The sequence below is a fragment of the Xenopus laevis genome, chromosome 3L, assembly GCF_017654675.1.
Source record: "Xenopus laevis strain J_2021 chromosome 3L, Xenopus_laevis_v10.1, whole genome shotgun sequence".
Taxonomy (NCBI): Eukaryota; Metazoa; Chordata; class Amphibia; order Anura; family Pipidae; genus Xenopus; species Xenopus laevis.
This window is the reverse complement of record NC_054375.1, coordinates 117912686-117938555: the sequence shown is the minus strand read 5'-3', so window position 1 is coordinate 117938555 and position 25870 is coordinate 117912686. Positions and strand designations below refer to the sequence as shown.

At 39.4% G+C, this 25870-nt stretch overlaps 1 protein-coding gene across 1 annotated transcript in view; it reads right to left on the bottom strand.

Moving 5' to 3' along the window:
• slco3a1.L (solute carrier organic anion transporter family member 3A1 L homeolog) overlaps nt 1-11953 on the bottom strand; it is a 178351-nt gene extending 166398 nt beyond the window's left edge. The window contains exon 1 of the mRNA XM_018253240.2: nt 11472-11953. Within this exon, the coding sequence (XP_018108729.1) occupies nt 11472-11642 (171 nt within the window). The 5' untranslated portion in view covers nt 11643-11953. The remainder of the gene's footprint in view (nt 1-11471) is intronic.
• Between the last annotated feature and the right edge of the window lie 13917 nt (nt 11954-25870).

Sequence of the window (25870 nt, the reverse complement as noted above, 5' to 3'; positions counted from 1 at the left end):
CATTATATTATATGAGGGCATTTTGTCAATGAAAATGCAAAGCCCATGCAAAGGAAACTGACCCTGCACTTTGTTTTGTAATACACATGCCCTGATCTTCTCTATAAATACATGGTCCAAGGGGGACTGCAGGAGACCATTGGGCCCCAGCCCTAGTGGGCGACTACGGCCTGCTGGCAACGCCACTCCCCACCCCACAAGGTGGTGTGTGATACACAGTGTGCGGTAGCATTTGAAGGAACTGGAGGATGCAACTGGATTAGGGCACTCCAGGTGGCAGCCCCGGTAAGCCCATCCCAACAATACAGTGCTGCTCTAGGTCTTCAACACCGGATTGGTGTCAGGTGCCGTCAGGTATCGGGCCCAAAGCTGCCCAAAAACTGTACATAAAAACAAAGCGGCAACGTTTCGGGCCTCTGCTGGGCTTGACAAAGGGCCCAGCAGAGGCCCGAAACATTGCCGCTTTTTTTGTGAGCTGAATAAAACACTGATCACTGAATCAACCGCATCAGCTGTGCCACAGGTCTCTTGTTTTGCTAAGCCCCGGTAAGCCCATGACACCCCAGTCCAACAATGAATCCTAAATCCCTAGCATAAAGCAAAACAGCACTGCTGTTTCTTCGCCAGAAAAGAAAAAATAGGAATGACTTCCTACAAGCTCTTTATTTTTAAAGTGGCTCTTTGCATAATTATAATGTAATTCTATGCAACTATTATACATTACATAAAAAATTTCCATGGTTGTTTGTAAATGTAATAACAACTGAAAGATGTCTTTGGTTATCCCTTTCTCTTCTCTGATTCTTGTAACAGTGCAAGCAGAAGTCAGTTTGCCTCTGTTGAACAGATGGCTTCTGCTATGTTTCAGGAGTCAGAACCACTAGTGCACAGAATATTAACAATTAGAATGAAATTGGAGGCACTACACAGGGTGCATAGAGCATAAATGCACCATGATGCATGTTGGTATATATATATATATATATATATATATATATATATATATTTATTTTTATTTATTTATTTTCTTTAAAAACTGCTGTATATGTTTTTTGAAAAATTTTGGTTTGTTTCCTTTTATGTTTTTGACCCTGTAAAGAGAGTATTAACATATCATTGGGACACAGTATTTATTTATGAACCCTGGCTGGATGGAATTAAGCTATAAAATGACCATATTAAGAACACAATATGCTGAAACATTTTCATTATTTAATGTTTGGATTTCTTGCTCTCCATGAATAAATAATGGATATCTTTGTGCACAGGAACAGCTTTCATGTGGCACTTTGGATTATATTTACTCTCACCTGAAACTGATGTATTTGGTGTAACAGTTGGGATTTATAATAAAAAAAAAGTTGTACCTGTACTTCTATAGGATAGAATGAGGTCTGTTAAGTCACATGTTCCAATGAGAGCCTCTCTGCATTCCCCATACAGAGAAGCTCCAACAGGGTCAGACTGGGCCGACGGGACACCGGGAAAAAGTCAAATTGGGGCTCATTTATCAACACTGGGCAAATTTGCCCATGGGCAGTAACCCATGGCAACCAATCAGATTGCTGCATTCATTGTTCTACTTGCAGCTGGTTTCAAAAAGCTACTCACTGATTGGTTGCTATAGGTAACTGCCCATGGGCAAATTTGTTGGGGTGCACAGTCTGTTAAGTATGCATATGGCAATTATAGGCCAGTAAATTTGACATCTGTGGTGGGCAAATTATTTGAAGGCTTGTTAAGGGATCACATTCAAAATGTTGTCCTAGTTAATGGCATTATGAGCAGCAATCAGCATGGCTTTATGAAGGATAGGTCATGTGAGACAAATGTGATTGCATTTTATGATGAGATAAGTAATATGATGGACAGTGGGGGGAAGTGATCTATTTGGATTTTGCCAAAGCGTTTGATACTGTGCCCCATAACCGACTGCTTTCTGTTGGGCTTAATAAAGTCGTTTGCACATGGTTAGGAAACTGGCTACAGGATCAGATACAGAATGTGGTTGTTAATGGTACATTCTCTACTTGGAGTAAGGTTCTTAGTGAGGTCAATCACGGCTCGGTATTGGGTCCACTTTTATTTGACTTGTTCGTTAATAACTTAGGGGAGGGTATTGTAAGTAATGAATCAGTGTTTGCAGATGACACAAAACTATCCAGTCCAATTAATTCCATCCAGGATGTGGCATCCTTGCAACATGATCTTGACAAACTGGCAATCTGGGCAGCTAAGTGGCAAATGAGATTCAATGTTGATAAATTTAAAGTCATGCACCTGGGATGTAAGAATATCCAAGCCAATTATACCCTTAATGGGACTGCACTAGACAAATAATGGGAAAGGACCTTGGAGTCTTTGTTGATGATAAACTTGCTGTAGCAAGCAATGCCAGTCAGCAGCATCAAGGGCAAATAAGGTCTTCAACTGTATTAAAAGGGGCGTTTATTTAAGGCAGGACGCGGTCATTCTTCCACTGTATAGAACGCTGGTAAGGCCCATCTAGAATATGCCGTACAGTTTTGTCTCCATCACTCAAACAGGACATTATTGTATTAGAGAGGGTACAGAGAAGGGCAACTAAGCTGGTAAAAGGTATTGAAAATCTTAGCTATGAGGAAAGACTGGCCAAATTAGGGATGTTCACGCTGGAGAAGAGGCGCATAAGGGGTGATATGATAATTATGTATAAGTATATAAGGGGATCATATAATAATCTAAGGCTTTATTTACCGGTAGGTCTTTCCAGCTGACACGAGGTCACCCATTCCGATTAGAAGAAAAGAGGTTCCGCCTAAATATTCGGAAGGGGTTATTTTACAGTGAGAGCTGTGAAGATGTGGAATTCTCTCCCTGAATCAGTGGTACATTCTGATATATTAGATAGCTTTAAGAAGGGGTTGGATGGCTTTTTAGCAAGTGAGGGAATACAGAGTTATGGGAGATAGCTCATAGTAACAGTTGAGTCCGAGGGCCATTTTGGAGTCTGGAAGGATTTTTTCCCTCCTTTGAGGCAAATTGGAGCGGCTTCAAATGGGGCTTTTTGCCTTCCTCTGGATCAACTAGCAGTTAGGCAGGTTAAAATAGAGTTAAAAGGTTAAACTAGCTGGACTTATGTCTTTTTTCAACTTAACTTACTATGTTACTACGTTGCTGTATGTGGTTTGTAAGGACCAGCACTCTCTTGTATTCAATTTAAAACAAAAAACTCTTTATTTCACATATCACTCGTGTTCAACGTGAACCAAACATTGCCGGTCTCCAAAATCTGAGCCGGCAACCTTGCACAGGATCTGCTGACATGTTGTGTTGAGATACACAAAATGTGGGTTATATGACAGAAGCCAGTCATAAAAAACCTCAGCAGCTATTCTTTCTCCAAACGAGGTGACCACAATGAACCATGTATCACAAATAGGCGGGGTGATGCAGCCATCTGTATATGACACAAAAATAATATTTTATTTGGTTTATTTCGCAGTGCAACTGGCTGCCCAGCCTTAGGAACTGCTTGTGGCCGTGGGTCTGACTGATAGCTGCAACTAAATGTATGGAATGCCCCCGTAGCACGTGATATATGTCTGCTCTGCACACACCAGCTGGGACTGGTGCACTAAACTGATAAGTGTGACACAGACTTGGCTACACAAAACAGCACAGATAGACATGATCCTGCCTGTATTTTAGCAGCCCCAATGGTTTTTTGTTTGGTTGGATTCAAACTGTGTAGGGGGCTTATTATCAAAACAATTTCCTTTCCCTTAATCCGCAGTAAAGGAGAACTAAAGCTTAACAAACAAAGCAGTAGGGTAGAAATGTTGCACATTAAGTTCTGGGGTTCTGTTCATGCCCAAGGCAACCACAGTCCTTTAGTAGTGAAGATCTGTATTTCTGAAGATGCCCCAGATGCAGTGCTCTGTGCTGCTGTCACTTACTTGAGCTTAGGAACTGACTCACAATATAGTGTATATACTGTATACTGTATATATAGAATAAAAATGTTAGGCAAACTTCATTTTCTGCTAGTTGATCATCGATAACCCCTACATTTAGCTTCTCAGAGCACACTGAATGTGTGTGTGTCACTCCTAACAAAATCCAAGATGGTGACCCCCTGTGCACAACTTCGAAGGCCTGAATCATTATTGTTATAGAGATGCTGAAACTTTATGCTGGTGCAGTAAAATCAGTATATGCATTGGCATTTCTAGACATAATTTTTAGGGTGTAGTTCTCCTTTAAAAAATTCTGCCATTCTTCATTATGCAGGCGTCAGCTCTCGGGAGCTGCCAGATAACTTTCCAAGTAACAATTTTTAATGATTTATACAGGTATTAGAAAATTCTCTAATGTAACAAAAAAATTTTTTTTTCATAATTTAGGTGTACATTCCCTTTAAAAAGCATCTCCTCTAAACACCAGAACAGGTGGCATATTAACAACTGTATCATCAACCATAATCCAGGCTGTAAATGCTGAGTGCGACATATATAGCTGCTGCCACCAGCATCTTTGCCCACTTATAACACACAATGTGGCATGGCAAATTAAACTCTATCCATAACTTATAGGTAAGTGAAAAACACATGGTACATTAAATATTTATAGGCTATGATTAAATATTTATAAATATAAGGATATATGTGCCGCATGTTGTAAAATTAGATTTATAGCCCATGGGAGTGTCACAGAGAGCAGCAGTAAATATTTATATAGTAATTTAATTTATAAAGTATATTCATTATCCCTAGAGACAAAATAATGAGAAAAGAAGGTTTATAATAGTGTGACTAGAGTTTTGTTTGAAAAACAGTTTTCTTTTCTTTTTAGAGTAAAATGTAAACATTAGCTCGAAAGAGAGTAGCAATGAAATGATAGATAGAAGGCCTAGAGCCCTAAATGTCCTTTCAGACTGCAGTCTGATGTACTATAGCTCTGTCCAGTGGGATGGGATGCAGCCTAGCTACTCCTGTATAGTTATTCTTTTTGGCAAATATTGTCCAGCTAGATGGAATAGTAGGTGAGGATTCCTGTTTTATGTTCTAACTTTTTAGTTTGACTTTACCTGCTCTGGTTCTTTTTTTTAAACTCACAAACACCTCATCATCATTGAACTAAGTGGGATAAGTGTGGAAAACCAAACTTACCACTCTGCAGTGACTTTTATAACCTGCTCTGCTTTGTCCAGTGACAGAGCAGACATGGGTTGGGCAGAACTGGCAGCAAAATATTGCTGCCTTTGAGGAAGTCGCGAGACAAAACGCGTCAGGCAGTGACATCATCCACATGCGTCCAGGATTATACGCCACGGTCAGAAAGCTGGCAAGTACAACCAACTGAACAGACGGAGACATGGTTATATGCAATTTAAAGCTAAAAGAATCTTAGTGCAATTTTACTTTTAAAATGTATTAATAAAAAAGTTTTTACACTTTCTTAAGTACATTTTATAGAGCTACTGAAAGCCTGATCGGAGTGCACTGCAGATACTATGTTAAGGTCTGCATAACCATTTGAACGTTTGTAAACACCCAATTTTAAACCCCTTAAGGCACCACGGTTTGAAGGATGGTTAAAAGACATGCAAACCCAAAGGGTAAAAGAAAAGAACACTTCCCTGTAGAGTGTTAACGGTGCACCATTAAGGGCTAAAACTACTACACTATATTTGGCATTTATCTTTGTTGTCTATCCTCAAGCTATTTGAACACTGGTCCATTTTTATAATCTATATTGCTGCTCTGGATTTTCTTCCTGTCTCACTGCTACACCAAACTGAGATTGGTAAAGGAGAGCAGGGGTGTGTTTGAGAGTCACAATGCTTTCCTTTGTTGGGGGTTCCAGGTAGTTATATTATGCTGGAAAGCACAGTGCTTTTTATGAGTTGCTGGGAATAACAGTGTAATGTCATACTGTTAATTGCTCGAGGTCACAGTGCATATATATGCTAGGATGGGATGCTCTATAATAGGATGATCTGTAATAGTCTGGGGCTCATTATATGTTGCAGTATACTGGTTAGAATGTTGCTGAAAGTAAGAGTTCTTTATGTTGGTGGCTACTAGGAGTCACAGTGCAATTGCAAACTATATGCCCAGGCAATCTGTGTGTTCTGGAAAATGCCAGAGGGGCTGCTGTAAGATCTCATACACAGTGACAATTTAGTGGACTGGTGGTGGGGGCTGTTTGGGCATCTATGAACTTGAAATGCCAGGGCCTACTTTGATTCCCAGTCCAGACCTAATGCTGAGGATTGCTGGGAGTCACAGTGCCATCACATGTTGACAGACACAGGGATACTTCACAAAGTGCAGATGGAACATGCTTGTTACTTACATACTTCTTTAGCTTGTAGGGAAGAACCTTGTTTTCAAGGAGTGGTTTATGTTAGGGATGCACCGAATCCACAATTTGGGATTTGGCCGAATCCTTGGTGAAAGATACGGCCGAATACCGAACCAAATCCGAATTTGCATATGGAAATTAGGGGCAGGAAAGGAAAAAGTGGAATAAAATCTTCTTTTGTGATGAAAAGTCATGTGATTTCCCTAACCACCTTTAATTTACATATACATATTAGGATTCGGATTCGGTTCAGCCAGCCACAAGAATTCAGCCAAATCCGAATCCTGCTGAAAAAGACAGAGTCCTGGCTGAATCCCGAACCAAGTCTATGTTGAGTTTATGTCCTCTGTAAATATGTGAATTTCACAAGGAGTATGTCTTGGCCTACAGCAGCCTATCTAACAAACAGTGTAGAAACTGACAGCAGTATGTCAGCCCAACAAGAAGTGATTTATAGCCTCCAGCACTGTCAACTTCTTAAAAGAGAACTAAACCCTGAAAATGAATATGGCTAAAAATGCCATGTTTTATATACTGAACTTATTGTACCAGCCTAAAGTTTCAGCTTGTCAATAGCAGCAATGATCCAGGACTTCAAACTTGTCACAGGGGGTCACCATCTTGGAAAGTGTCTGTGACACTCACATGCTCAGTGGGCTCTGAGCAGCTGTTAAGAAGCTAAGCTTAGGGCTCGTCACTAATTATCAAGCAGAAAATGAGTTTGGCCTGTAATATAAGCTAATTATTAATAGGGCTAATTATTAAATTCTGGGGCTAGTTGCACTGGTTTTTGTGTTGCCATGTAGTAATTATCTGTATTAATTACTAATCAGCCTTATATTGTGACATTTATATTCTGTGTGTACTGTATATTGTGAGTGGGTCCCTAAGCTCAGTAAGTGACAGCAGCACAGAGCATGTGCAGTGAATCAGCAGAAAAGGAGCTACTGGGGCATCTTTGGAGACACAGATCTTTACTGTTAAAGTTGCCTTGGGCTTGTGCAGAACCCCAAAACATAATGTACAACATTTCTACCTACTTCTTTAGTTAAGCTTTAGTTCTCCTTTAAAGAAGCAGTATGTTACTATATGCAGCAATACTCCAGCTTACTATCAGTTATTACCTCCAGCAGTCAGCACTCTATCTGCCCAACAAGCAGTATATAAATTGTTTCCACCAGGACATCAGCCCTATGAGTTAAAGACCCCAGTAGTGTTCCAGCCTACAAGCAGCAGAAGCAGAGAGTCAGTCAGTGCCTCCAACAGCATGTCGGCTGTACAGAAACGGAGACATTGCCTCCAGCAGTAAGTTGGTTCCACAAGCAGAATGTAATTTCCTTCAGTTCTGTCCCATAGACATTGTTATTGATAACAGCAGTTTGTCAGTCCCCTAAATAGTGTATTACTGCCTTCAGTGGTATGTCTGTCCCACAAGCTGTATGCCGTTATCTCCAGCAGTGCGTCTCTCCAGCTGAACCTCTGGCATTTTTTTTTATGAATCCCACAACATATAATGCTTCTAGGAATAAATCCAGTACTGGGAAATACAGTTTCTAGCTAAATAGGATGGGGTCAAAATACTGAAGAAAAATATTTAGGAACAGTAACATCAAAAAAATGTAAGTGTTTTAAAGTGATAAAAATATAATGCAGTTTTGCCCTGCACTAGTAAAACTGATGTGTTTGCTTCAGAAACATTACTATAGTTAATATAAATAAGCTGCTGTGTAGCCATAGGGGCAGCCATTCAAAGGAGAAAAGGCTCAGGTTACACAGCAGATAACAGATAAGCTCTGTCTGTCTAATGGTGTTATCTGTTATCCACTATTTAACCTGTGCCATATAGCTTTTTTTTCAATCTCTGCAACTGCTGCACGGCAGTTTGTTTATATGAACTATAATAGAGTATCTGAAGGAAACAGATCAGTTTTACCAGTGCAGGGCAACACTACATGATATTTTCATTACTTTAAAACACTTTCATTGTTTTGTTGTTACTGTTCCTTTAACTATCATTTTCTTTCTCTAAAAAGTACAAATATGGTGCATCTTCTTATCTAAAACATCAGCATTTACTTGAAAAGAGGGTGTGACCAAAACGGGTAAGGTGTGGCTAGAAATGTAGCACATAGCAACACCATACCAGAATAAACAAAGAAAACAACTTGAAAAATGATCTCAAGTACTTCTGTGTTTGATCCTGCAAATCAAAGGCTAATATAAAGTAGAGGGAGCACTGAAGGCACCATTTAAGCACACGAAGGAGAGCACAGTTAGACTATCAGGGCCAGTGGTTGTGTAGAAGTGCAGGTTCACCAACAGGAAGAAAAATCATATTACAGGAAGGTCAAGCTCTTGTTGGACTAATGGTAAAAATTTTGGTGTGTATATTAGAGTGCACAAAATAATTATTAAAGGAGACATATAGGATAAATGAAAAAACCCTAATTTTTTTTAGGCAATTATAAGTAATATATAGTGTTGCTTTTACATTGTGCTTAAAATTAATATTATCTTTAAAAATAGCCCCTTTATTGGAGCTCCCTATAGATGTTATCTGGTCCCTGTCTGTGTTTCAAATGAGGGGTGGGAGTGTCCTAACTGTCCCTGCCAGAAGCACAGTACAAGGGGGACAGCCAATCAGTGTTGGACTGGGACACCAGGGACCCACCATAAAACCTTAGACCAGGGGCCCACTCTCAGTACTAATATTCTTCATCTCCTCAATCAACCTCTATTCTCCTAGCCTGTTTTCTTTATACTATAATCAATTATTCCATCTACTTAGCCTCATTGTTCTCATCGAAATATGGAATGGCCATGAAATAGGCCAAAAGTTTAGCAGCATGAGGGCCCACTGAAATCTGGGCCCACTGGCAGTTTCCTTGTATCCCAGTGGGCCAGTCCAACACTGCAGCCAATCACAGCCCTGCAGTCACACAAGCACAGACAGGCTTCAGTTCCCTATCAGGTCCTGCTAGCTGCTGATTGGTTCCTGTTCCAAAGTACAGTGTGCTGAGAGCTGCCGGCTGCCCTGTTGAGCCTGGGAACTCAGGGAGCAGGAAGTGGAAGGGAAGAGAGAGATTAAGCACATTCCTTCTATATCTACAGTAAGTGACTATAAGGCACTGGTCTTATTTTTTTTTTACACAAAATGTTTCCTTTAAGCAAAGCTAAAGAGTTAACCAAATACAAACCACATGTAAACTAAAGTATAGATCTATCAAGGATCAAACTGAATACCTATCTGTCAGTAAGTGATAGCAGTGTAACGTCAGGGGGTCCCATGGATTACTGTGAGAGCGAGGGCTCAGCTTGGACAGCAATAAGGATAAAATGTCAGGTCTGTGTGGATATCTGTTGCCCTGAATCCCACTGCAGCTATAGCAGGGTAACAGTTCAACCATTGCTTCTATATAGAGCTAATGTACTAAGGGTGGCTGTGTTAGTTAGAGATTTGAGGTTATGTCTTATTTACTAACCTGGATATCCCTAATACTACAGTATCTCTCCCACAGTCTGTCTGACTTTCTCCCAACCTTTCTGCTATCAAAAGATCTCTTAAAACAAACTTATTTAGAAAAGCCTACCCTAACTCTCACCTGCTTACTTCTGAGCTTGCCCACTCCCGCACCTTGTGCCTCATTCCCTTCCCCTTTTAGATTGTAAGCTCTTTTGCTTCCTCACCTTTTGTACCAGTACTGGTCGTTATGCATGTAACTCTATATGCTCTATGTATATAATTCATGTGATTTTAATAAGCACCTTTGTTTTACAGCTCTGTGCAATATGTCGGCGCTCTAAAACTACATGTTAATAATAATAACGATAGACAGACAGATAATAGACAGATAGACAGATAGATAGATAGATAGATAGATAGATAGATAGATAGATAGATAGATAGATAGACAGAAAATAGACAGACAGATAGATAGATAGATAGATAGATAGATAGATAGATAGATAGATAGATTATATACAAACACATGTAAAGTTCAGCAAGCCTAGCATGGGATGAAAGAGGAAGAACAGAAGAAAGAAAGTTCTTTGTGATTACACCTGAGCTAAGGGAATGCTGGAATTATTCTGCAGAATCTTTCATCTCCATGAGCCCTGTACTTGTTTCATCTATTTCTCCCTAGTGGTATAGCAATTGCCAGCTGCTGAATCTGATGCAATACAAATCCGAAGTCTGTTTTGCATTGGAGTGGCATTTCAGACGCCCCCTTACACTTCCAACACTGTGCTGTCTTCCCTTTGAAGCAGTGACAATGTTTAGCCCTCAGGTGCATCGGTTGCTGTCGCAGCTTAGTCATTTGCTCCCAATAAGGCTCTGAATGCACCAAGTGACAAGGCTTGGATGTAAGACATAACTTTGTGTGGATCGTGATGTGGGAAGTCCCATACTGTACCGTCCGCTGTCAGCTGGACCAGAGTACTATGACAGTGTGACCCCTTTTACTCTTTAAAGGACAAGCACTGCACAACTGAGTAACACACTGCAGTTAGATACCTTAACCATACAGTAGAAGGGGCAGGACAGCAACACTGTGCAAGGAGCCCACAAGGGTTAAAGCACCAGGCAGGGGATTAGAAGGAACCACAGCAATATTATGTAAATGAATAATGCGGCATGGTTTCCCGTAGAACCACGTAGAACAATATGAGAACGTTTAGCCCTGCTGTTCTAACATGCTGTAAGTAGAAATAAATGACCCAGTGCCACGCTGTGCATAATCATATGTTACTATAAATACTATAAAGCAACACTCCATCATCCTCACACTCCCCCCCAGCAGACTTGACAAGCAGTTAGTGACAACCACAAAAAAGCTTAGAAATAAATAAATACACCACAAGTTTCTTCCCTGTATGGCAGTCTGCAGTGCATTCCCACATACATGACGTGCAACTGCAGGCTGGCACAGAGTATGGAAGTGGCAGTTTTATGCCAACCTTTGCTGGGAAGACTCCTTGGGCATCATCATCCTCCTCCTCACTTTGTAACCTGAGCAAAAGTATTAAGTATACAGTGTCTCCTAGCAATAAAGCCAAGGCCAGACTGCCCCCTCCCCTGCAGATGTGCCACAAGCTCCACAGATAAGTTACATGCCACTCACCAGGTAAGCTCCTACCGTGCCCTGAGCTAACATCAGCGCACACTCGGACACCAGGAAGATCTTGATATTGAGGAAGCACGATGCCTTCTTTTTCTTCTTTTTCCTCTGCGCTTCATCCCCTTGGGGGTCTCCGCTCCTTCCACTGGAGCTCCTGTTGGTTTTACCTGACATCCTGTGTCCCTGGATGAGATGAAGAAGCAAAGCCCAGGCTGCTACAAGCCCCCTCTGCTGTCTCCACTGTTTAATGGGCTAAAGCTGCTGCTGCTCCTCCTTCTTGTGCTGCTGCTGTTGCCTTCTCTGCAGTCAAATGATCCAACCCCCCGGTGCTGGTGCTGCTGCTGCTGTTGCCTTCTCACAACTGTACCGGCAAGTGGCGAGGGGAAGGGGGAGAGCAAACTGTCAGCTTTCACAGAACTGACACAGTATTGCTGGGCAAATGGCTGCAGGCCACACTTGCCTGCTCCTATTATTAACAGAGCACTCTCACTTCTGCCCTCTAGTGCATAGAAGGAGTTTATCATGTTAAAAGCAGTAAAGCAGAATCCCTCTGTATGGAGCTGTCATACACTGTGACTATTACATAATCTCACTTCTGGACATACCCAGCTAGGTTATAGGGAATAGAAAACAAAAAAATAATACATTTTGCCTAATAAAAAAAACAGTGGGGCTCATTTATCAATGCTGGGCAAATTTGCCATGGGCAATTACCTATAGCACCCAAACAGGCAGCTACAGGTAGAACAATGAATGCAGAAATGTGTTTGGTTGCCATGGGTTACTGCTCATGGGCAAATTTGCCACTGTTGATAAATGACCCCCAATATCTTTCTAAGTAACTTTGCTATATGCATAGCGTTTTCAATGATTTAAAGTGGTTTCTAAATGTAATTGCTAGTGAAGGTAAGTAAATGTCACACTCACATAGATCGCTTCGGCTTTCCGAAGTCGCCCAAAGTTTCCTTGTGAGGCAATTGCGGGTGACTTCGGAAAATGAAACATTCCGAGTGCCATCCCGCTGGAGATTTAGACTGTAGCCGGCAGAAAGGCAGTTCGTTGGAGATATAGTCGTCTGAAGAAGAGGCGATTTGTCGCCAGGTGACTAAATCTCCCCAAATCTTCACGTGTCTCTGCCCTTAGGGCCAGGGCCCAAACTGCTATTTCAGGAGATTAGGTGCCCAGAGACAAATCACTTCTTCTTCGGGCGACTAATCTCACCAAACTACCTGTAAATCAGCAGCGAGATGGCAGTCGAATCGCTTCAGCTTTCTGAAGTCGCACAGCGTTTCCTCGTGAAGCACTCCAAGTGCCATCCCGCTGGCGATTTAGTTTCTAGCTGGCGGGAAGGCAGTTCGGGGATATTAGTCGTCCTAAGAAGAAGCGATTTGTCGCTGGGCGACTAATCTTCAGAAATAGCAGCATTTGCCCTTACCCTTAAACAACTGAATACATTATATTCTAGTATAGAGGAATGTTGTTAGAGTGACATTTTTTTAAAATTTAGTCATGGGTTTATATCACCTTTAAAGGGGATGGTTCGCTTTTAAATTAACTTTTAGTATGAGGTAGAGAACAATATTGTGAGACAAATTTGCAATTCTTATTATTATTTTTGGTTTTTGAGTTATTTCGCTTTTTTATTCAGCAGCTCTCCAGTTTGCAATTTCAGCAATATGGTTGCTAAGGTCCAAATTACCCTAGCAACCATGCATTGATATGAATAAGAGACTGGAATATGAATAGGAGAGGCCTGAATAGAAAGATAAGTAATAAAACGTAGCAGTGAAAAAACATTTTTAGTGTTACAGTGACCCCCATTTGAAAGTTGGAAAGAGCCAGGAGAAAAGGACAAATAATAAAACTATAAAAAAAGTATAATAATGTAGACCAATTGATAAGTTGTTTAGAATTGGCCATTCTATAACATACTAAAAGATAAATTAAAGGTGTACCACCTCTTTATGGTGTGGCATGGGTTCTGGATGCTGGTTTTGGTTTGGCTCTGGGACACTATAATTGGTATCATGTAGCACTTGTAGTGTTGATTTGATGCCAACTGTATGTATGTCCAACTGCAACTGTCATATGAATCTGTGTTCCAGAAGTGAGTTGCACCTAACCTTGTTGTATGAAATTGCAATTTTTTTGTGCAGTTACATACCTAGTTACCTCTAGGGCCTTGCATTTAAAGTAAAAACAAAAATTCTTCCATAAAACAATAGGCACTTTAAAAAAAATCTAATTTACAATGATGTGTTTTTTTTTCCAGATTTCATATATTTATCTATTTGAATACTTCAGTGGGTTGGTTGGTTTCCTCTTCATCATTTATGGCATTTGCATTGTCAAAATTGCGGCTGCCCACTGATAAGAAAAACTAATTGTCCACTGAAAAGTAGATGTTTTCAGTTCATGTCAGTGACATGAGTAGTGGTCATTTTGGTGCATATTTAAAAATAGTATGTAAAGTTAGCCTCTTCTGGAGCAAAAGAGAAACTGATTATATGAATGTTGCAACACACCTAAATCTAAGTAGGGTGGATACAGCGGGCAATAATTTGTAACATTAGATTTAGAGAAGGCTTCTGCTACAATTACTGTATCTCTATTTTCTTTCAAACCCTGGCAAATCGCTTCCTAGCATATGTAGTTACATTGTGTCACTTTGCTTTATAGCAGATACCTATAATAGTCACATTATTTATTTTTTATATTTAAAAGGCACTGGGTAAATCAAAGGGAATTTCATATTAGGGTCTGGCCACAGGAGCAGATCGGGGAGATAAGTCACTTGCGGCGTCAAATCTCCTCTTCTTCGGGGAGACCATCTCCCCGAAACTGCCTTTCCCCTGCCCTCCATCGGCTAAAATGAAAATCGCCTGGGGGAAGGCACACATGGCACTTCATTTTCCGAAGTCTCCCGAAGTTTCCTTGTGAAGTGCCACGTGTGCCTTCTCCCAGGCAATTTTAATTTTAGCCGACGGAGGGCAGGGGAAAGGCAGTTTCGGGGAGATTGTCGCCCCGAAGAAGAGATTTGTCACTGGGGTGACTAATTTCCCTGAATCTTCGTGTGGCCAGACCCTTAATCTTATCAATTACACCAGCTAATCTAATATCTAATACAAGTTGGCAAGTTTGCTTTGAAAGAGTGGCACAGTAAATGGTACCTGCTGATTGGCTGATGTTTACTTGTCTAAAACAAACAGATGGATTACTATACCTCTGAAAACTCTGTAAAGGTGGCCATACACGGGCCAATAAAAGCTCTCCAACCACATTGTCTCATTGATGCTGTGCTTACTCCAACCTCCTGTATTCCTGTTATTGTGATCCGATCATTGGGCCCTAGAGCCAATGATATCGCCCATCTCAAGGTGGGCATGTCGTGGAAAGTTCCACTTGTTTGGTGACCTTTTTGTGTGCATGGCCACCTTAAGGTTAATTTATTAACCCTGGACAGATTTGCAGTAACAGTAACACATGGCAATAGAGCAGCCATTGGGGACAGGCAGGAGCCCTGTCCTGTTAGGGGCCCAGTCTAAGCAAGGGAGCTGGGACTGTCACAGAAGGGCAGGGATTTGAGCAGATCAGGGGCATATCCAGGCTCCATAATTTCTAATTCCAACACTGCATGGAAACCAGTCAAATTTTAGTTTAAGATGGCTAAACTATGGTAATCACTTGGTGCTCAGTGTTGGTAAAGGTTTCCAGATTACATCTATTAAATGACCCCACTAGAATGGTATACCAGAACCAGCACACGAGGAAACCAGCACGAGGTTCAATACCAGCAGCAAGGAGGAAACCAATGAGTTAAGATATCTCATTAAATCTACCTCAGTTGTAGCCCTGTGCCATATACAATGTGCTAAAGCAACACAGCTTATCCTGTAGATGGAAATTGTCTTCAGTCTTTACAACTGTAGATTATCTGTCCCTGGAAATGTGCCATGTCTCATATAAATAAAGATATACTTAAAATAGATTTTACAGTATAGCTCCCAACATTTACAATTGGAAAATCAGGAAATGTTATGCCACTCCTTTAATCTGCCATAGAAACACCCAGTTACACCCAAGCATACGCCTGGATCCATCAGGATACTAAAGTGATAATAATCAAGGCTGTGTCATGTGTTTGGTAGGTGTGAGGCAATGCCAATAAAAATAATTTTAAAATGTTGGTACCTATTGCATTGATCATGGATTGTTATAATTTACTGGATTGTAGCAGATGTGTGCCATGCTACTACATATATCAGAATGTACATTTGTCTCTGTCACTTGATAAAGGCAACGAATGTGTATAGAAAATGGATCCGCACACACACTGGTTAATGCAGTCGGGGAGTATCCCCTTTTATTCAGCCACCAAACATTCAACGTTTCGAGGGGGGAACACCCACCTGACTGCATTAACCAGTGTGTGTGCGGATCCATTTTCTAAACACATTCGTTGCTAAGGGACCCGGCCGGGTCAACGGAAGAAATGCACCACCAGTTGCAGGATTGGTGAACTACAGGTGTGCGGTAGGAGAAATTACATTGTAATCAACTTGATAAAGGCAAGACATTTACAGATCAGATTAACCCTGCATCATTTAACCGGCATGCACTGTAATGTGAATTTATCATTATTATACTACAAGTCAATTACCATTTTAATAATATAAATATATAAGATAATGTAGGGCAAGGACTGAACCCATATACACCAATAATTACAAATAACATTATTAACATGCATTTGTACATATTCCACAGGGCTGTACAAAAGAAGGATTGTATACATGAGACATACAGATTACATACAAATACTGACCGATATATCGGCAGAGGACCCAGCATAATTGGCGCTTACAATTTAATAGATGAGGATGGCGGTATTTTTGACCATTCGTCCATACAAAATCTCTCCAGTTCAGTTAAATTTGATGGCTGCCGAGCATGGACAGCCTGTTTCAAATCATCCCATAGATTTTCCATGATATTCAAGTCGGGGGACTGTGTATTATATTCGGCCATTCCAGAATTACAGAATATTCCAGAATATTGTACTTCTCCCTCTGCATGAATGCCTTTGTAGATTTCGATGTGTTTCGGGTCATTGTCTTATTTAGGGATGTAGCGAACTGTTCGCCCGCGAAACTAGTTCGCGCGAACTTCGACCGCTCGCGTCCGCCGAATGTTCGCGAACGTTCGCATTTTGAGTTCGCGTTCGATCGTTCGATCGTTCGACCATTCGAATTCCTTCGACCGCTAAAAATCTAACGATTTCCATTTGTTCGAACGATTGTAAGCATTCGATCGAATGAAAAGCATTCGATCGAATGGCTTCGATCGTTCGATTCGAATGAAAATCCTTCGATCGAACGATTAAAATCCTTCGATCGTTCGAATCGAACGATTTTAGCGGGTGTTCGAAGTTCACGAACGTTCGCATTTTTTGCCGGTGTTCGCGAACGCCGTTCGCGAACACCAAATCGACAGTTCGCTACATCCCTAGTCTTATTGGAATATCCAACCCCTGCGGAACTTCAACTTTGTGACTGATGCTTGAACATTATCCTGAAGAATTTGTTGCTACTGGGTTGAATTCATTTGACCCTCGACTTTAACAAGGGCCCCAGTCCCTGAACTAGTCACACAGCCACACAGCCCCACAGAATGATGGAACCTCCACCAAATTTGACAATAGGTAGCAGGTGTTTTTCTTGGAATGTGCTGTTCTTCTTCCGCCATGCAAAACGCTTTTTGTTATGACCAAATAACTAAATTTTTGTCTCATCAGTCCAAAGCACTTTGCTCCAAAATTAATGTGACTTGTCTAAATGAGCTTTTGCATACAACAAGTGACTTTGTTTATGGCGTGAGTGAAGAAAGGGCTTCTTTCTCATCACCCTGCCATACAGATGTTCTTTGTGCAAATTGCGTTGAATTGTAGAACGATGTACAGATGCACCATATGCAGCAAGATGTTCTTGCAGGTCTTTGGAGGTGATCTTTGGGTTGTCTGTAACCATTCTCACAATCCTCCGCATATGCCGCTCTTGTATTTTTCTTGGCCTGTCAGGCCTGGGTTTTGCAGCAACTGTGCCTGTTGCCTTCCATTTCCTGATTACATTCCTTACAGTTGAAACTGACAGTTTAAACCTCTGAGATAGCTTTTTGTAGCCTTCCCCTAAACCACGATACTGAACAATCTGTGTTTTCAGATCTTTTGAGAGTTGCTTTGAGGATCCCATACTGTCACTCTTCAGAGGAGAATCAAACAGAAGCACAACTTGCAATTGGCCACCTTAAAGGAAAACTATACCCCCAAAATGAATACTTAAGCTACAGATAGTTTATATCAAATTGAATGACATATTAAAGAATCTTACCAACTGGAATATATATTTACATAAATATTGCCCTTTTACATCTCTTGCCTTGAACCACCATTTCGTGACTCTATCTGTGCTGCCTCAGAGATCACCTGACCAGAAATACTACAACACTAACTGTAACAGGAAGAAGTGAGGAAGCAAAAGGCAGAACTCTGTCTGTTAATTGGCTCATGTGACCTTACATGTGGTTTGTATGTGTGCACAGTGAATCTTACGATCTCAGGGGGTGGCCCTTATTTTTTAAAATGGCAATTTTCTATTTATGATTACCCAATGGCACATGCTACTAAAAAGTATATTATTATGATAATGGTTCATTTACATGAAGCAGGGTTTTACACATGAGCTGTTTTACTCAGTATCTTTTAATAGAGACCTACATTGTTTGGGGGGTATAGTTTTCCTTTAAATACATTTTCTCATGATTGGACACACCTGCCTATGAAGTTCAAGGCTTAACAAGCTTATCCAACCAATTTGGTGTTGCCAGAAATCAGTATTAAGCAGTTAAATATATTTAAATTAGCAAAATTACAAGGATACCCACATTTTGGCACAGCCAGTTTTTCACATTTGATTTAATTTCATGCAACTGAATACTGCTTCACTAAAAATCTTTGTTCAGAAAACACCCCAGATGTTCCTGGGAAATGAAAGACATACCACTGTTATCTTTTTTGTTAAAAGTGGAGTAAATTATTATGCATGCTGAGAGGGGTTCCCAAAGGGATAGTGGTTTCTACATTACTAATGTATCATATATATATATATATGTACTGTAAAATGATTTGAAACCCTGCCAAAATCTGTTATATATTGTTGGTGAAATAGATCTTTAGTGGTTGTATGTTCCTGCCTAACCTTCCCAAAGGGGTGACAAATCTTTGTATTCTGCTTCCGTAATTGCATTTTACTTTACTTTATCAAAAACAGGGTTGATATATGGACAGAGGAGTAGGAAATAAAAGATGGCTGTGCACTGGAATATACAGTGGAAAGAAAAACAGATGTACTGCTTCAGTTATGGTAAAGCAATGTTCAGAAATACAGTATACACAGATAAAAACACTCTGAGTTATGGTTAGTGATGGGCGAATTTGCGTCGTTTTGCCGAAAAATTCGCGAATTTCGCGCGAAAGTCGCGAAACTGCAAAAAATTCACGAAACGTCGCCGGCGTCTCGTTTTTGATGCCGGCGCTCGTTTTTGACGCCGGCGTCCGTTTTTTCTGAAAATTTTTTTTTGACACCGGCGAATTCGCGCCTGGCGAATAAATTCGCCCATCACTAGTTATCGTGTCTTTTCTGCTATTTATATACATATATAAGTAGACACCCACCTGTCGGGTGCAGATAGAGAAGGGTCTGGTTAGGGTCGGTGTTGGTTAGTTTGTTAGCACGCAGATAACTAATACAGATATATTTAAATCATGTATATATAAGTTCAGATAGTACCTGCACTCAAACTCCAACGTCTGTTTGTGGGTGCTGGGTCAAATCCAAATGTATAATTCTTATAGAAGGACCCGCACTCCAAATTCCAGTGATATAAAAGGTTTCATTTATTCATCACTCATGCATCCAACGTTTTGGCCCTCTATGGGGCCTTTATCAAAGATGTACAGTATATGTTTATATATATATATATCATGTAGCACTCAGCTTAGAGAGGTCCATTGCATGCAGGACAGTGAGTATAAATGGTTTTCTAATTACTCACCTTTTTCTTCTGCTTCTTTCCAGCTTTCAATGGGAGTCACTGACCTACAGTGTAAGCAGGCAAAATGCACTGTAAAGCTACAGTTTTATTATTATTGGTAAATTTTTGTAAATATAATATGTAATTCTCCAATTCATCTTTCAGTCTCTCATTCTGACCACTGCCTGGTTGCAAAATTAAATTCAGATTGTTATGACTGTTTGGTTCCCTTAAAATATTGTGCCTACACACACAACAAACTTCTGTTTGCCTTTTTCAGTGCTGCAAGCATTGTAGTTCTTTTGCAGTTCATTTTTGCACTTCAAATGGATTTGTAAATGAGAGGGAAGGAAGGAAGGAAGGAAGGGAGGGAGGAAGGAAGGAAGGAACTGCGAAATATGCTTGCGCTATATAAATAAATGTTAATAAAAAAAGGAAGGGAGGAAGGAAGTGTACTTATACTGGTTAAAGCAATGATGGAAAAAAACAAATGGCAATATTATAGGATTCCAAGTTATGAAAAAATACTGATACATTAAATATTAAACAATGTTTTTATAAATAAAGACTAGCTTTTGCACAATATTTTTCTACTTGCAATATGTTCCCCTAATGTTTTAATGTTCCAGATAGCTGACCATGTAGAATATTTGCTGTTGTATTTATGGATATGTCAATATTTCATTTTTCGTAAACCTGACTGATATCATTTCCATATGGAACACTGTTTAAACTTGTAGACATTTATAGAAGGTGTTTATTACAGCTTTGGCTGGCAGCTGGCATAATACTGTACCTCTCCAGTTTCAAATGTAGACACAGGTGTGTGTGCTGAGTGGGTACTGATAAGAGTACTTATAAAAGCAGTCTACACTCGTTTGAAATTACAGATGCATCTAGCTGGGCCAAGAGGTATTTGTGCCCTAGGTAAGGGTGTTCCCACCTCCACCTGATCCCCGATTCCCCCCAAACCACTACTCCCACTATATTTCCCCACATGCTCACCTACAAACCCGCCAGTTCTTACTCCAGTGGTGCAATACAAGCAGTTTAGCCAGTTAGAAAAGGCAGCAGATTAAATTGCATTGGATCCTACCCAAGTTGCATCCTATATATGTGTCTCTGCTGCCTACCCCTCTTTCTGGCCCTGTATACAGCACCTAAATTACATGTCTGGCTTCCAAAACTTAAAAAAAAAAATTAAAAATGTGGTTAGCACAGGAACATGAATCAAACTATAGTTCAGTAACTCTGGAGCAAGAACTTATGGGCGTGAATCTATGTACCAGTATTACCAAGGTCTCCCCTCTCTTTTATTAAAACCTTGGGTGTGGTTATAATTGGGTCTGTTAATATAACTTGGTATATTAATATAACACACTATCATATTCATGGAGTTGTATTAAAAAGCTTTCATTTTTCTCAAACTGCAGCACCCTGTTTGTTTCTTTCTTTTTTTCCCCCATGTGAAGATGAGCAAAGAAGTCCTCTTCAAGTAATAAATTGTCGGATGCTCCTATTAAAGCAATGTCTATAAATTGTTTGGAGCAGTAATTGTCATTGCTCCAAGTGAGAGGAATCCAGAAAATTTATTACAATTGACAGACTTGCAGGTAATTCTTAGCCATAAAGCTCTGCCGTAACCACATATGGGAGGCCACTGTTTCATATAACCGAGATTCATATAAAAAGGCTGGATGATTACATGCCAAGAGTTTATTGCAGCTTTACATTATATTGTTTTTGTAAACAATAATTTACTTCATTATTGTTTATGTATATAATATATATATATATTTATTTTTTTTAAAACCACAGGCTTTAATAATGCTGAATTGTTTTAAATATCATTACAACACTGCAATGACATATCCCATGCCCACAGTGGGGCCCAGCTTTGCTTCCTCTGTAAAGGGGGGCTGTGGGTGACCCACAACACAGGCAAAATCATGGGTGGCCTGCAATATCGGCACATGGGGGGTTGGGCCCAGAATATTTTTATGCAGGGGGGCAGGCCTCCAAAGTTATACCACTGACACACTGTCTAAACACTACATTGTATGAATATACAGTATGCACACAAAACTGTATTCATGTAGTGTACATGCATACAGGTAAGCAACACATTTGGGCAAAGTAGTAAGTTGCATAGCCGGTTCCCTGTCTAGTAACCAATACCTAGCAATTAGATGTTTGCTTTAAAAAACAAACCAGTAAAATAAGCATTGATTGGCTGTTGTGGGTTTCTGTATCTGGAGAAAATATTGCCTTTGTTATTACATATACAGCTTGAAACAAATAGGTTTGGGTGTAGAAAGGCAGCAGCATTCAATTATTTTCAACAGAAATTCATGTTTTATTCACAACAGGGGTTTCAAAAAGTAACTTGTACAGTGTTTTAGAAAAGTAACAGTAACTTACATACTGTATGTTGTTCATTAACCAGAATAGCCTGTTCCACCGGCAGACTGGCTGCAAAGGTCCTGCTTTTACAGGCAAGTTTTGGCCCTCCACTTATGTGAGTAATCCATATAACTGTTTGTACAGCTTTGGTTTTTCTCCATGGTCTTTCCAACCTCCCCTTGCTTCAGAGAACTCCCTTCCAGCCTCTCAGACTTTTTGCTTCTGGGCAAAGCATCTCTCCCCCAGGTGGTGAAATCAATGGGATTTAACTTGACGTGGTATGGTGGCTTATCAACTTTATAATCATAACTTTGTAACTAAAAACCCCTGTCTTTGTTAACAAATGCACTTGCATTTATACTGAATTACTTAGACAGAAGACCAGGGAATGTGCACTGATTAATTGGCCAAGTCAGTAGCAATTCCATTATACTTTAATATATTTTTACTTAGCCTTAGGAGTGCACCCACAACCCCCCTTTTTTGTACTTTCTGTTAGTTAGTTACCCTTTTTTGTATTTGATATGTAGCCGGAAGCTGTGGCCGAGCTTCATGTGGTTTGTAGTACCCCATACCCACCCCGTTTAACTACTGGTGGCCCTATGTTTTTAACTGCATCAGACTAAGGCTGCTTTTTGATTTTACAAGTATGTTGATGAAAACAGTTTGAGTTTTATAAACTTTATTTTGGGACATTAAATTAAGATCTGGATCAGCTTTATTTGGGATATTAGGTATGAGCCTATTTTCTATGAAATAGCTTCTTACATGTATATTGACTATTTTAATTAGCAAATTAGCAATAAAGGTAAATAAAGAAAATAGTGTCCTAAAATAAAGTGCATACAATTCAAACCATTTTATTAATACAGGTATAGGATCCCTTATCCGGAAACCCGATATCCATAAAGCTCCGAATTACGGAATGACTGTCTCCCAAAGGCTCCATTTTATCCAAATAATCCAAATTTTCTTAAAATGATTTCCTTTTTCTCTGTAATAATAAAACAGTATATTGTACTTGATCCCAACTAAGATATAATTAATCCTTATTGTAAGTAAAACCAGCCTATTGGGTTTATTTAATGTTTAAATGAATTTCTAGTAGACTTAAGGCATGAAGACCCAAATTACAGAAAGATCCGTTATCTGGAAAACCCCAGGTCCCGAGCATTCTGGATAACAGGTCCCATACCCATGCAAAAGCAAAAAGCAGCTTTAATCTGAAGGAATTTAGCATTGAAAATTGCAAACTAGGAGCTCTACAGTTAAGCTGGCCACAGACGCAAAGATCCAATCGTACGAATCAACGTACAATCAGACTTCCCCCATCTCCCGACCTGCCACTAACCATTCAGATCAAATAAAGTATCAAAGCTAGTAACAGTCTCGTACGATCGGCAATACATGCAGAAATATTACCCGCAGCCGACAGAATCTTTTAACCTGTCTGATCGACCAAACGACCGATCTCCGCTGGACGAAAAATGTCGGGACTCTCCACACACGGTCCGAAAATTCATACGATCAGATCTATGGTCTATGGCCAGCTTTACTCTTATACCATGGTGTATTAGAACATGACAGAACATCTTTTTCTTCATGGCTTAAAGTCAAGGTAAACACATGACAGTGACATCCCCACTACATTCACTCTGGCACAATGGAAATCTTTGGCAATAGGTAGAGCATTAAATATGCTGTTGTAAAGTTTAAAAATGCCTTAACGACAAAGTAATTTCAGGTTTCCATTGAATCTCCAAAGTGCATGTTGAAAAAATGTCACTCTTTCAAAAACTTTTTTGCAGTTTCACAGATTTTTCAACAAAGCAAAACGGCTTCACTCATCACTAGTTTTTACAATTATATTTAATATACTGTCATAGTGTGTAAAGAAAGGATAACACCAGTAATGGTTTAGGATTTAATTGGAGAATATTCTAAGCCATAACAAAGTATTTAATTCCAGAACATCTCCTTGAAAGTAAAGTCCTAGGGCTGATTTTAATGCAAAATAAGGTCTAACTGAAGAAGTGTTAAGACATAAATATCTAAGAAGTTTATTGACGTAGAGTCAATTTGTATTGCAATATGTGATGATTCCATTTTTATTGCACTAACAATCACTTTCCATAGACAAGCACTTGAGATTTACACCCCCCTTTTCTCAAGTCTTAAGCAATAAAAAGATGTTTATATGATGTACTAAGCAATGATGTCTGATACCAAATGATTGTGAATCATAGAAATTCCCCCTAATCAACTGGAATTTTTCTTTAATAAACAGGTTAAGGAGACTAAGACATCAGGGTATAAACTTGACTCTAAAGTAAGGGATGGACGGAAACATTTCTCTTTTTAGGTTAAGATTGACCCATGCAATAGGAGAAGGCTGGGGCTCCCTGACAAACCCAGCTATTAAACAACTACACCTTATTTTCCAAAGACCCAAGAGTAATATGAATTTCTTGACCACACCATTCCCATACAGTATATTTATATCTGGTGTATATATTTATATTTATATATGTATATCTTTTTGAAAATCTGAGGGTGTCTTTATGGGCATAAGGGTGACAAATCAAAAATAACCCTCCCTTAAAAGGGAGAGGCTCCAACACGTCCAGGTCCTATGTCCAAAAGGTTCTAAAAAATCTAAAGCCTTTGGAACCTTCTTCAGCAAAGCTAGGGTGGGACCTTTTATCCTTTACCCCTTTGGCCAAGAGGCACATAGGCACAGGGGTCTTCAGACCCTCCTTCTACTCACAGCTAAGAAAAGTTCCTTTGCTTGGGTTTGGTTAAAACTTCCCCCAGGATTTCATTAGAGCAATTTTCAGGGTCTGCCTAATGGCAACAAAGCCCTTCCCTAGGCCTGTGGGGCGGAAACCTAATTCATCCACCACACTTTCAAAATCCCAGGTGAGAAAATACATACAAAAATGTAAAATAGTTACACATAATGCATAATAGCCTTTTATATCACCCCACCCAATAAAAAAGCCATAGCTTATAGTTCAGAGTTTCTTCATACTTTTACCTTCTTACCTTTCTATTTTGCCTTGGTGTTTGCGATTGGATTCTCAAGGTCCAAAGAATTGTCATTTTTTTTAAATAAATATTTTATATATTTTCATATCAAATATATTTCAAATACATTTTTTTTGAAACATCCAACTTTTGCTTTTGTTTGGAGCTAATGAATCCTAAAACATAATTTTCTCTACTTATCTGCCAGTATTTTCTGTTAATTATTTTTTAGGTGGAAAGATCTTGCAAGTCATTGAATATTATTCTTTGCTCTAAAGAATAACTTCTAAATGGGATTTGTTTATATATATATATATATATATATATATATATATATATATATATATATATATATATATATATATATATATATATATATATATATATATATTATTGCATACACCCACCACCTGAGAATATTGTATCCACACTAATCCCCGTGGAGTTAACATTGAAAATAAGGCAGTAAATGCTGTTTTGGCTCATTTTACTTATTTTTTGTGAGTGAAGATAGATACAGTAGATTAGATTTTACACACCTCTGCTTTAAGTGTAAACATCTTTACTAATGCAAATAAGACAAAAGAATGAACCATTACTTAGTTTTATGAGAAGCAATTATCATCACAGAATAGTAGATATTTAATGAAAATGATACATTAAAGTGGTAGTTGCCTTAGCAACAGAAAAACTGGATGCTTGCTAACAATTTTTAGAATGGAGTGTTTGGCTTTTCTTTAATTGCTAAATGGGAGAACAATTATTAAAATGCTATTAGCAATAGATTATGGAACAATTTAAATATGGTATTCTGTATTTTTTTTGTAAAAACAATTTAAATTTCTAACTCTCTGGGGAAAAATATGTTGTGTGGAGCATCACAC